Consider the following 12,528-nt stretch of genomic DNA (forward strand, 5'->3'; position numbering starts at 1 on the left):
CCATTGATCTCTCTGTTTTTTCTTTATAAACACTGTACACTGAATTCTGAACACTGACTCCTCAATAGATTTGTGTACAAACTGAATGCATATTGCACATTTCTCCTTATTGCTAATTAATTATCCTATAATTGAAAAGCGTATATTTGGGATCTTTACAGCGCTTTACAATCAGCTATCTTTTTAAGCTGGTATCTGTTACATTCAGAATACTAATCTATTATATCTAGTATTTTCATAAATAAATCAAAAACATTTCATATCCAGTTCTTTTTTACGCTTGGAGAAGTGTTCAGCTGATCTCTCGAGTAGTTAATTATAATTGATAGAGTACAGCTTTGTTTCTAATTTATGTATTGACAAAAGCAGACCTGTTTTTCTGTTTTGGAGGTAAGCTGTAGTTTTCAGATAGATTGAGCATTGCTTTAGTTTCCAGACAGAGTGTTGGATTTGCACTAATTATGTTTATTATGTCTAAATGTATACTGTATAGCACAAGGAAACTGAAAATGTGCTAGGAAAATGAAAGTTTAAATTTCAATACAGAGATATGCACTGGAAGAAAGTTGTATGTAGCACTTCCCTCTGAATAAACACTAATAATGGAAATTTTACATGAATTCCATATTCCCAATTTGAACATTTAACAGTTAGATTTAAAATACAGTATATTTGTGCTCTCTTGACTGGACGAAAAGTTTCAGGAAAACTGCAAAGATTCAGTTCCAAATGTTCAATCTGTGCCATATTTGTGTTTTCTTTCATACTTTCAGCTTTTCATGTAACAAACAACACAGTGAGCATACTTATAAAGCTACTTCTGTTTTGAAAGATTCTACTGGTTTGAAGCATACAAGTTGTATTTTAAAAGGAGAATATACCACTGGAACTGGTAATATAAGTTCAAGTACTGTCAACAGTTTTTTGTTTGTTTGTTTTTTGCCTCAGTTTGCCACCTTTCCTGGCCTTCTCTTTCACTTTGGCTTGTAAAATACAATTCTGTTTTTCTCTGAGATCACGCAGAAAATTCTTACACATAACTCCCCCTTCTCTCTTTAAGATGGCAGAGCAGGCTAACAGGAACTTTTTTAAACCAAAAAAGTTCAATTTGTGAAGTGGATTCAACAGTCTTCAAAGGAAAAGTTGTGCTTGCAGCTTGCAGATAGGCTGTGTCAGAGATCAGGACTAGATTCCAGACAAATACAGCCCTAGAGAGTACCCCTCTCCCCCCAAGCAGGAAGGGCTCTTCAGCAGGATAGAAAAGATCACACTGCTTTGGCATAAGGCTATAAAACCCTTTAATCTACATTGTCACTGAGCTGGGAAAGTGGCAAACTGCACATTGTTCTCAAGAGTAAGCAAGAGACTAAAATATCCTCCCATTTCCTAAAACAAATTATCTCCTCCTTGGAGAAAGGATTCCTTTCTCCTCCTCCATGTAATGTAGTTCATTAAGCTGTTATTACAGAGGCCTATCCATCCATTTGGTGTCTTCCAGCCCAGGGGATGAACATAGTCTTGTCTTTCCTAAGAGATGAAATCACTTATCAAAGAAGAAAATTTCTCCCTCTCAAGAGAGGACTGTAGTCCCAAAATCTCCAAAAGCTGAAAATGTCCAAAAAGTATTGTATTATGGCCTCCTCAAATGCTTCATCCATGGGAAAACGTCGGCTCTTTTACTCTCAGTCAGAAAAAACTGGCAAAGATCAGCACAAGAGATTTTGTGCCTTGAGCTTTCTGAGAAAACATGTCACAAGGTTAATAACACAAGGAGCATGCAGCCAAATCAAAAGGAAGAATGGAAGAAAAAGTATCCAAGGAAATACTTTTCTTCTAAATTAAAGTCAGAGGAAACTGTTCTCTGAAAAAATAATAAGATCTAACTTGGAAAACCCATACAGTAACAATAGAATAAATTGCCAGACTGAAATACTATAAAATTACAGGGTCTAGAACCTTCCATTCCTTAATTAAATAGATGATTGATTATTTTAATAGAACTTCTATTTAAAAGATTAAAGCAACAAGAAAGTCAAGAGCACTTTAAGTTGGGACTCTGAAACTTTTTCAGCATCCTTCAAAGAAGTTCTGAACAAAATTTGATCTGTTCCATGTGGTAGTAACCTATGTAACAATGAAGAACAAAACCATATAGATTTGCATCAGCAGCCTTCAAGGAAAGAGGAGCTTTTTCATAATCTTCACAGAAAATCATCTATCTGAGTATCATCAGTGCATACCATGCAAACAGAAGGCAGAGTGGTTCAGCATGGAAACAGAAGATCACAGTTATAAAAAGAAGATACCTTTGAAGCTTCACAATTTGTCTGCCAACAAGTCAAAACACTCTATGCTTCTCCAAGGGAAAATACATCAGAGTCCTGGGAGTGGGCAATCTATCTCATCCCTGGCCCAAATATGGAGTTACTTCAACTCTTAATATCAGCATCAGATAAAAAATGCATAAATCAACCATACTCTTCATCATTTGAGTGTCTGAGGAGGCCTTTAATTCTCTGTCCAAATTAGAGATGACCTTGTTTCCACCTTGACAGTGGTTAAGTTGTGCAGGCCTCCTCATCAGGGGCGCCTGCACAGCCCAGATTTGAACAGCCTCATCCTCACTCTTGAAAGAAGTATGATCACTGAATCAGATTATTCTAATTAAATCACAGAGATTCTCTTCTTTTACTGATGTTCCAGTACTCTGAAAGTCTATATGTCATCTGCCAAAAAAATAAAAAAGAAGATGACGAGAAATCACTATCCAGGTTCCAGGAGTTTAAGCTATTCTACAGATCCTTTAGAATGAGATCTCCAAGCACTTATCTTTTGTTTTCTGCACATAGCCTGGTTACCTAATCCACTTTGAAAAATTATTTTATCTGAATAACAGATAATAAATTTGGTCATTCAAACATTCTTTTCTGCTTCTTTTGAACAATCTCACTTATAGATCCTTATTTTCTATCATTCAAAACTGCTTCCTCATAACTAGCCTTGCTAAGGCAAATATTCAAAATTGTACTCAGTAGAAGTATCTTACAGTGTTTTCCACAGTTTGAGTTGTTATTTCATATTGTATGTTATGATAAATATGCATGTCTCTACATTTGATAAAAATAATGTGTTAGTTTATTATGAAGACAGTATGTTTTTATTACATTTTTCTCAAGAGGTGGGATTTTGTAAATTATGTTACATACATTGTTTGTCCTTAGCAATCTTAATTTTGTTGTTGTTGTTTCAGAGATACACATTCTTTTTGTATGTTTGTTTAGGTTTTATAAAGATTGAGTTTATTAAATTTTAAATAGTTGAGTTGGACAGATCACTAAATTATTAAGTTCAAAGAGTGAGTGGTGTTGACCAGACTAATAATGGCTCCTGAGCACATCTGTATTCTGATCCAGCAAAGAATTTAAGCATGTGACTATTCACATACTAAAGTTAAGCTTGAGTTTAAATGCTTTGCTGGATTGGGTCCTCAATGTGCAACTGCCATAATACGTACACTCACAACAAAACTAAATTAGCTATGTACCTGTTTGCATCCCAGCTTTTACTTTCAATGGTAATAGGTATTACAGAATAATTATAGATGACTGTGTCAGAACCAAGCTTTGAACTCAAGACTCTTGACTTTATAGTCCCTATCCATTTGGCAACAATGCTTTCCGTCTAAGCCATTAAATCTGCCTGTGCTTTACTTATTTCATTTGAAAAATGTGACTATTAATAATGGTTTGCTCTTACAGTGTTTTTTTTTCTTTTGTAGATTTCAGTGCTTTTATTCTAAAGTGAATAGATTTATTGAAAATCAATTGGACTTGTGCTTAAAAAATCCCCCTCTCCTACGCTGATATCTCAGTTTTCCTAAATACAGGGCACCTTGTGTGTGTGGTACTGTTGTCCAGAGAGAAAGTTATGGGTCTTCCATCTCCTCATTTTGCCATAAACTTTCAATGTAATTATTAGGAATCACATAACTCTTTGTTGCTCTGTTACCTCTCTGGAAATGGATCTGTGAACATTTTCCCCTAATCCAAGGAATCGTTTTGATAGGGAATTGAAGGAGGATAAATTTTACCAGGGGAGAGGATTTCTTGCATTTTTCAAAAGTAGTCTGATCAAAAGACCTCAATGACAAACATATTCTGTTGTCTTTTTTTCCTGATGACTACACTGATAGAGAATCATATCAAGAAGGAAGACCATAAATGACATTTTGATTTTTTTCTAAGGCAAAAACAAGCAGAATTTTATGTGCCTGGGTGTATAAAATGCATTAACCCTTCATTATGTATTATACTGAAGCCAAAAGAGAGAGAGAGATTCCTTGTTTTGCTCCTCTTGAGATGACCTTTCCTTATGTTTCACTTTTCTTTCTTTTAGGATCTCAGGGCTTACTGCTTCTCCATTATGTAACAGATTGGGGGAGAGAGAGAGAGAGAGATCATAATAAATAATAGAAAGTGAATGACTTCATTATTTCCTTATTTCAATGTCTCCTGAATCTGACCCACCCACATTTTTGCAAACAATTAAGTGTTTGATTTCCGTTCTTTTTAGGGAGTAGTACACATAGGGTTTTTTTCTTTAGGAAGAGAAAAAAGAATTGAAGAGAGAGGACACACAGTAATGTATATTTATATCTATATAAATAGTTCACATTAGAATAATGTGAAAATAATGGAGTTTTCAGTTTCCTGGCAGTATCATAAAATTGAAAAGCTTGTTTTGGGTCATACTGAAAACACTTTTTTTTTTCAAAAAAATGAAAGAAAAAAATCATACCAAATGAAACGTGTTTAGACTCTGAGCATTTTTAATGTTTAATTTAAAAAATAAAATTAAAATAAAAAGTTGGTTTGAATTGAATATCTTATTATTTTTAGTTTTTTCCAACTGAAACAGTTTGGCAAAATCTGTACAAATTCCTGAAATGTTTCAGTGTCACCATATTTGCATTTTTCACCAAAAAAAGCTTTCAGAGTTTAGAATCCTTGCATAAGCAGGTCAATTCTTACTCTGTGCTCCAAATAGTAAACACATTAATTATGTTCCTAATTTATCTGCATCAAGTGATTTGTCTTTTGTCATTAATTTAAATAATAGAATGTAAACCTTAGCATAAACTTTCTTCTAAGCTTCTCTGTTCCAAGTTTTTGCCCCCAAAATGATCCCTCTGTTCATGCCTTCATTTCCTACCACCTCAGAAACACTGTCAGGCTCTCTTACATCCTGATTGCAGTTAATAGGATTCACCTGATCTGAGTCAGGAAGAATAGTTTTGCTTCTTGACATAGGTTTCTCACCTCTAACATCAAGCCTACTTATTTTAAAAGTCCTGCATTCCTACATGGGGTTGTAGAACTCTGGCAGTCTGTTACATCTTGAAACCCTACTTTTAATATTTCTAAATTAGTAAAATCCAAAAATGTTGTTGTAGCTTGACTGGTTAATAATTATTTCATATAAAATAAATTAATATTCTTGAACTAACTTATTTTATAAAGAAAATAGTTATAAAAATCCAATATTTTGTATTCTAAAAGCATAATATTTGTATTCTAAAAGCATAATTAAATTTTCCTTATATTTTTATGTGTTTCTGTGGGGACCTAGAATTATTTTAATAACTGCTCTATTTCTAGTGACATCAACTATAACCAAAATAAAGGAAAATATTTCCTTTTCCTCTGTTTTTTTAAAACACACAATTGTTCAGTTTTTCCCCTTAATTATTATACATGTGCAGACCAGTGAAATTGCAAAAATTTAACCGAGTTCTATATTTGACCCAATAAATTAGTGCTATTTTTGTGGAAATGTTCATGCGTGTGAACCTTAGTATGAACAAAGAAATACACTTTGAACTGTATAAAAGGATATATGAAAGGATTTCCATCTTAATCCATTCAGATCATCCAATCCTAGAGTAATCTAGAAGAAACAGAAACCTTTGTTATATATTGTTTTAGCTCCAAAACACTAATCTTTGGAAACATCTATATTTCTGGTGGACATAATAATGAATTCTTCCTGGAGTTTTGTGACATCCTTTTTCTTAAAATGGACAGTTCTTCAATTGTAGACCAAGATTGGAAGGCAGGAATAGACAGACATTTTAATTAGTCCAACTTCACATGATCCATTTTGTAAGCAATGGAAAGATAGCCCAAACTGGATTTGAAAGCTGTGTGGATATTTAAGCAACCTAACGATTATAATTATTTGAATTTTTCAGTATTATATACATGATATTCTACAATTGATTTCTTCTTGAATGTTTTGTGCATTGAAACAGACATAAATATATTAATTTCTTGCCGTGTTCTGATGCTGTTACCAAAGTAGACACCACTGTAAAGGAAGACAGTAAGTTTATGCCTGAGCTGAAATTGGCTTCAAGAATATCATTATTTATGTTACAGTAGTGCCTACAGCCTAGTGAGAATGGGCTACATACTGTACAAACAAAGAAATAGGCAGGCCCTTCCCAAAAAAGGTTATAATTTAAATAGACAAGACAAAGAGTAGGGGAAATGAATATACATATGAAGAGACTGATGTCTGCAAATGTAAAGTGATTGTCTCTAAACATGTTAGTTCCGCATGTTGGAGGTGTGGGGGGGAGGCGGTGAGAAAGGATGGAATAGGATGGGGTAATAAATTATTTTATTGTCAAGATCCACATTTCTTGTTAAAGGTATAGTCAAAGTCGAGACTCCAGAGAAAATAACGCTAAAATAATAATAATAATAATAATTAATAATAAGTAAATAAAAAGTTTTTATGGCTCATTCAAAAGTGTGTGGTGGTTCATATTTGGCCAGCAGTCTACCTATTGACTACCCTGGCTAGACGGTTGATTGGTTTGTTTTTAAGTCCTTTGTGTGGGGGTGAGTTAGGAGGCTATTAGCTGAACAGAAAGACAAAGGCAGAGAGGACACAGAAGGGAAAGAGTTAAGAGGGATAGGGAAGAGGGTGCATGAGGGGAAGCCAGATGAGGTAGGAAAGTATAGTTTTCTCAAGTCCCCCAGATGGAAACTAAATTCTGATTCTGCAGCCCTTACAGTGAAAGAAGTATTCAAATGAGTAATCATTTTCTCTGATTATTTGAAATAGAATTTTTGAAAAGTCCAGTAACCTTTGTGAATTTTACTACAGAGGATACATGTAAACTGACTTGTGAAAATGGAGGAAGATGCATTATGAATGAGAAGGGTGATTTAAGATGTCACTGTTGGCCCAGCTATTCTGGAGAAAGATGTGAAACCAACCACTGTTACAATTACTGTCAAAATGGAGGAACGTGTGTAGCCTCTGCTCTTGGTAAATATTTGCATGCAGCTTCTATACTTTTATCTTGACTGAAATGTTTGGATTTATTCTACACATGTACCTGATTCCCCTTCCTTTCTTTTTCCTTGAACTATTTGTTGTAATCTTTATGGATTTTAAAATTTCTGTCCACACATAAAGCCTCTCCTCCTCAACTTGGTTTTGAAAACCTACTACAAATCCTTTACATTATATAAACCCTGTCTGTCTTGTTAGGATAAGGCCATAATAGGGTCCTTTAATTGGAGACTGGGCTTTTTCCATGATCGTTGCTTTCTCCTGCTGCTCTCATCAGAATGCTGGGCACATGATGACCACTCTCCTTTCAAAAAGATAAGGCTTTTCCTCTGCCCCATGGCAGATCATCATCATACTACCTTTACATTCTTTTATATCAATGCTTCTCTCGGCAATAGGAAACGTCCCTTTATTAAATGTGAAACAGACATTTGAGACAATATCCAAAGCCTGTAGCGTTGGTACAGGTAACCTGCTGTTTGTATAACATGCTGGGTGGAATGGTGTGGAGTTGTGCATTTAAGCCACAAGTATTGCGCCTTCTGACCCCAGGGCAAGATTGGCTCCTCTGCAGCCATAAGTCTAAACTCCTTCTCATCACATAATCATGTCTCATCACCATGTGTGGCATGTGTCCATGATATAACTTCTAAATATTTGAAAAAGGTGATACTTCATTTTGGGTTAATTTAATGTGTTCTTCTCTGTGTGTGTGTGTGTGTGTGTGTGTGTTTGTCTACTGCAGCTAATTCTAAAAATTCTCTAGTTTCCTAGCCAGCTTGGGCTTGCTGGATTTGTCCCCTTCTTTCTTTTTCACCACTCCCATATCTGCTGCTCAATTTTCATGGACAGACAAGTGAATACGTCCACATAGTCTTCTTTCCAAACATTTTCCTTAACAGCCTTTGACCAGTGGGTACCAGTTTGTTCCTGCAAAGTGTCTCCTGGCATCTCAGTTTTAAAAAGCACCTGTGTCCCATGTGGTTTTCCCTGTAGAGAGAGGTGAATGGGATGCCTGATATGTTGGGTATGGGGCATAGCCCCTCTTTTTCTGACGAAACCTCTGTTGGCTTGAGTGCACAGTCCTCTGCTATTGGAGGTATTTCCTCACTTCCTGCCACCCCTTTTTGGCCATCTACTACCCTAGCTTATGAGCAAGCTTCTAGATTCTGTATCCACCATATTCCTTCACCCTTAGTAGCCCTCCTCCTGAGAAGGAATACCCTAGACAGGGAAGTTCCCCAACATTTTAGCAATGTAAAGATGGTAGTTATCAGCCAATTCCTCCCATATGTTTGTGGGGAGCACATCTATAGCTACCCCAACATAGTGTCTGATGCCTGCTGATTGCCTCCTGTGTCCTGCTTAGGGCTTAGCTCATCCCCAGCTGCTGTGTCCCATCTCCTACCTTTTGCTTGAAGGGTAGCCTCTGCTGTTACTACCTTCGCTCTTGCTTGGCCTCTAACTTTCGACTGGAGACCAGGATTAGAGAGCAAATAGACTCTGCTCTCTTCGCTGCTGCTGCCCTGCCTCTCCTCAAGCCAGGGGGGTGGACTTGGCTGTAGCTGCAGTGCTGCCAGAAACAATCCTGTAGTCTCCTTTACCAGGCATTTCTGCAGTTTGCTTAGATACTCCCGCCTGCCCTCAGGGGCTTGAAATTGAGAGTTAATGATAAGGAAATGCTTTTCCAACAGGGGCATGCTTGGAGCAGCATGCCGCGGGGGGCACTCTGCCGGTCGCCGGGAGGGCAGCAGGCAGGGCTCCGGTGGACCTCCCACCTGCGGGACCGGCGACCGGCAGAGCACCCCCCCCCCCGGCGTGCCATCATGCTTGGGGCGGCGAAATGTCTAGAGCCACCCGTTTTCCAATGCATGCATATAAATTCTGTTCTCTTTTACCACCAGTTTAATAATAATTTGATAACCGATTAAGTCAATTGCAGAGTGTTATTCATTTTTTAAAAACATTATTGTGTTAAATTTTTGTTGAGTATTATATGTTGTAGAACCTCATCTGCACACACATGTTAATTTGTTAAACAAATCCCACTGGTAGTTCATGGATTTATTCATTGTTGGTTTACTTGCAGTTAAGCCTTTTGGCAAATTCCTATGTGGACATTACATAACTAGAGTTGGGGCAGCTCTAATTAAAATTTATAAGTTTTTGACAGTTGTATTGAACTACAATAATTGAACAAAGAAAATGTCATCAGTTAATTAAAAGCACACATCTGAGAGCTCTAATTAAAAGTTTGGATAATAGTAATGAATGTTTTCCAGCAAACCTAATTAACAGGAATTTTTAAAAAAATAATTAACATTAATAGTAAAAGTCTAAAACACAATTGCTAAAAAACCACAATTGCTTGTTTCTTACAGAATAAAAGTACAAAATAAAATGAGAGAGCAATAAGTGAGCTTATTGAAAACGTTAACAAGATTTAGGACGATCACAAAATTAGATAAACCGGTATTCCTAGTATATTTGCAGGAAATAGAATTCTTGATTAGAGTAATTTGAAATAAGCAGAAAATCAAATTGGCTGTTCCTTGGCACAGGTAAAAGAACAGTTGATGAAGTATTTTATGCCGCTTTAAAAACCTTCTAAATATCAGTATTAATAGACTCAGAATTGCAGTTTAATCTGACATTTTTTTTTAACCAATGTATGGAGCTTCTCTTTGATGGAGACTTACAAGATATCAGATCAGATTTTTGGCCCACGCTGAATAACTCATTTGTACTCCTCACTTGTCACAAAGGGACCAGAAGCTTCCTGAAACAGGGAAGTTTGGGTTTTTAGAAACGGGATAATGCCCAACTGGCATTGAAGTAGTGTAGCTACCTCAAAACCATTACCTCTGCCCACCTTCAGTTGTGGAATGCTGGGGGTGAGATGGAGCACAGCTGGAGTTCAAGATACTCTGTTGATCCTTAGCTAGCACAATGGTTCTTAAGGAGGCACTGCAAACAGCATTGTTGAGAACAGTCCCAAGACTGCTCTAATTTACCCCATGGGCCAAAGTAGCCCCTGTCTGCCCCCAATATTGAAAGAGTGTATACCTTGGTTCTACCAAGGATCAAGCCCTATATTTCTAAGAAGTAACTGTTTATACTAAAAATTCTCCCAATAAAACCTCCATCCCGAGATGAGTCTTCAGTCTCATGAATGTGAATTATCATGTGGACAAAAATTATAGCTGTCAAGACAAGCAATCCTTTAACATACTATCTTTGAACTCCTTATATTAGACTGTACTCTGTTATGTAAGAATGGTATCAAATGGGATAGACAAATGGAAGAGAGTGTACATATTCCTATATACCAAATGAATACAGTAAAACCTGCCAAGAGCAACCACTTATGGGAGTTAGCAAAAGTGGCCACTTGCAAGAGATGATTTTCACACAAGAGAGCGGTGGTGTTCCCTGGCTTCTGGAAGTAGTCTCTTATGACAGGTGGTCTCTCTTCAGAGGTGGTGTCTAAGGCAGGTTTTGCTGTATTTAAATTTCTGGCCCTGAGTCTACTATTGCCAGAGTGAACAAAGATGTAATTTCCAATAATGTAGACATTCAACTTGATCATTTGAAATTTAAGGAAACAGAATTTAGTGTAAAAAAAAAATTAGAATGCATATAAAAATTCTCACCATTTCTCTGTAATGAAAATGAAATAATTCTATCCACTTTTTACTTTTTACTTCAAAACAGTATCTTCAATCTTTCCTTCCAAGATATTGTATTCAATATAACAACATACAAACTATTTCTCAGTTATGTATTCAAATTGTTGACATACCTTGAGCCAACAGAGGTGAATGTCCACTTTTAGATGAGTCCTTATTCTTAACTCTTCTCATATATAAATCATATTTTGAATTTAAGATGATGGTTAGATTGAGAAAAAACAATCTCATAGACACGAAAAGGAGAGAGTGCTGACATTTATTTGTGCAGGTAAACAGGACAGTTTATTTGCTACTGTATAGCAGTCTAAACCTTTAGAAGAGGATCTAAAATCTTCCATGTAATCTGATCAAACCCAAACTATAGATATTAAGATGTTGATCAACCCCATTCACTTCTGAGAAAATTTTATCTGAGTCCCACACACTTCCCATTCTCAGGTGGTTTGTTCATATCCTGCTGCCACAAGATAACTACATGTGCCTCTGGTATCACATCTGCTTTGCCTACCCTCAAAAGTTTTTTGTAAAATCAAAACAAGATATACTCTAATTAGCTTACTAAAATGCTGTACAAAACATTTGCAAAAATGCATATTAATCGGAATATATTTTCTCTGCTTGTTCCCCATTCCATCAGTTTTCAAGTGTTAAAGATACTGTGAGACTCAATAGTCATTCATATTTATTTTTCCATTTTTTACAAGGTAGTCTGAGCTCAAGGACTAGCAACTTCCAACTATATTAAGCAGAATATAAATTTTCAGTTTTTAAGAATATATAAATACATTGTTGGTTCTTTATTTTAAGTTATTTTTATTTGTTTATATTTACAAGCATTTAATATACATTATTTAGATCAAGGTCAAACAAAATTCACTTCAAAATAGGGAATATGTACTTTATGAACCCCCAGATCAATTGAACCATCCACCCTAAAAGAAGCAGAGACAGCGAATACCAGAGAACGGACTAAACACCAATAAATTTAGAAACATTGCAGTTAGTAGAAATCTTTCATCACACTCTAAAAGTGGCCAAGGTGGAGACAGACATAGTTGCAGCAAGAGTCAGCTTTCACTAACCTTCACCTGCTTAAAGAGTTGTCATTTTCTAGTGTAGAGCTCGTCCAGCTGGAGCATGTGCTGAAAATGTGCTGTGTCGAAAGTTGCTGCCTTCTTGCTGCTTTTACAGGCACTTAAGTTTGGAGAACACAGTGTAGACATTTAATTACAGGAACTTCCACAAGGGGATAATTCATTGATGGAGATGGAGGAGGTGTGGCCATGAGGGATAGGTAGGGGAAGTGAAAGATGATGTTGCCATATAGCAAGTGCTATAGAGTATGCTAACTGAGGGACATTAAAACCTGGGAGGGTAAAGATGAAAGAAAGAGCAAAAAGGATATAATGTTAAGGTATTTTATTTTACCTTTAGAACACAAGTTGACACAAGATTGTTGTATGATTATGAT

General features: G+C 36.1%; 1 protein-coding gene across 5 annotated transcripts in view; it reads left to right on the top strand.

The window, feature by feature from the left end:
• The window catches only part of LRP1B (LDL receptor related protein 1B), a 1,302,041-nt gene that overhangs the window by 1,225,853 nt on the left and 63,660 nt on the right, over positions 1-12,528 (top strand). For 4 of the 5 annotated variants that reach the window (XM_050969143.1, XM_050969139.1, XM_050969140.1 and 1 more), the window contains one exon: positions 7,174-7,338. In XM_050969143.1, the coding sequence (XP_050825100.1) occupies positions 7,174-7,338 (165 nt within the window). Of the gene's footprint in view, positions 1-773; positions 1,148-7,173; positions 7,339-12,528 lie in introns of those variants that run through there. The other variant, XM_050969142.1, reaches the window with a different exon arrangement.

The sequence above is a fragment of the Gopherus flavomarginatus genome, chromosome 10 (genome assembly GCF_025201925.1).
Source record: "Gopherus flavomarginatus isolate rGopFla2 chromosome 10, rGopFla2.mat.asm, whole genome shotgun sequence".
Classification (NCBI taxonomy): Eukaryota; Metazoa; Chordata; order Testudines; family Testudinidae; genus Gopherus; species Gopherus flavomarginatus.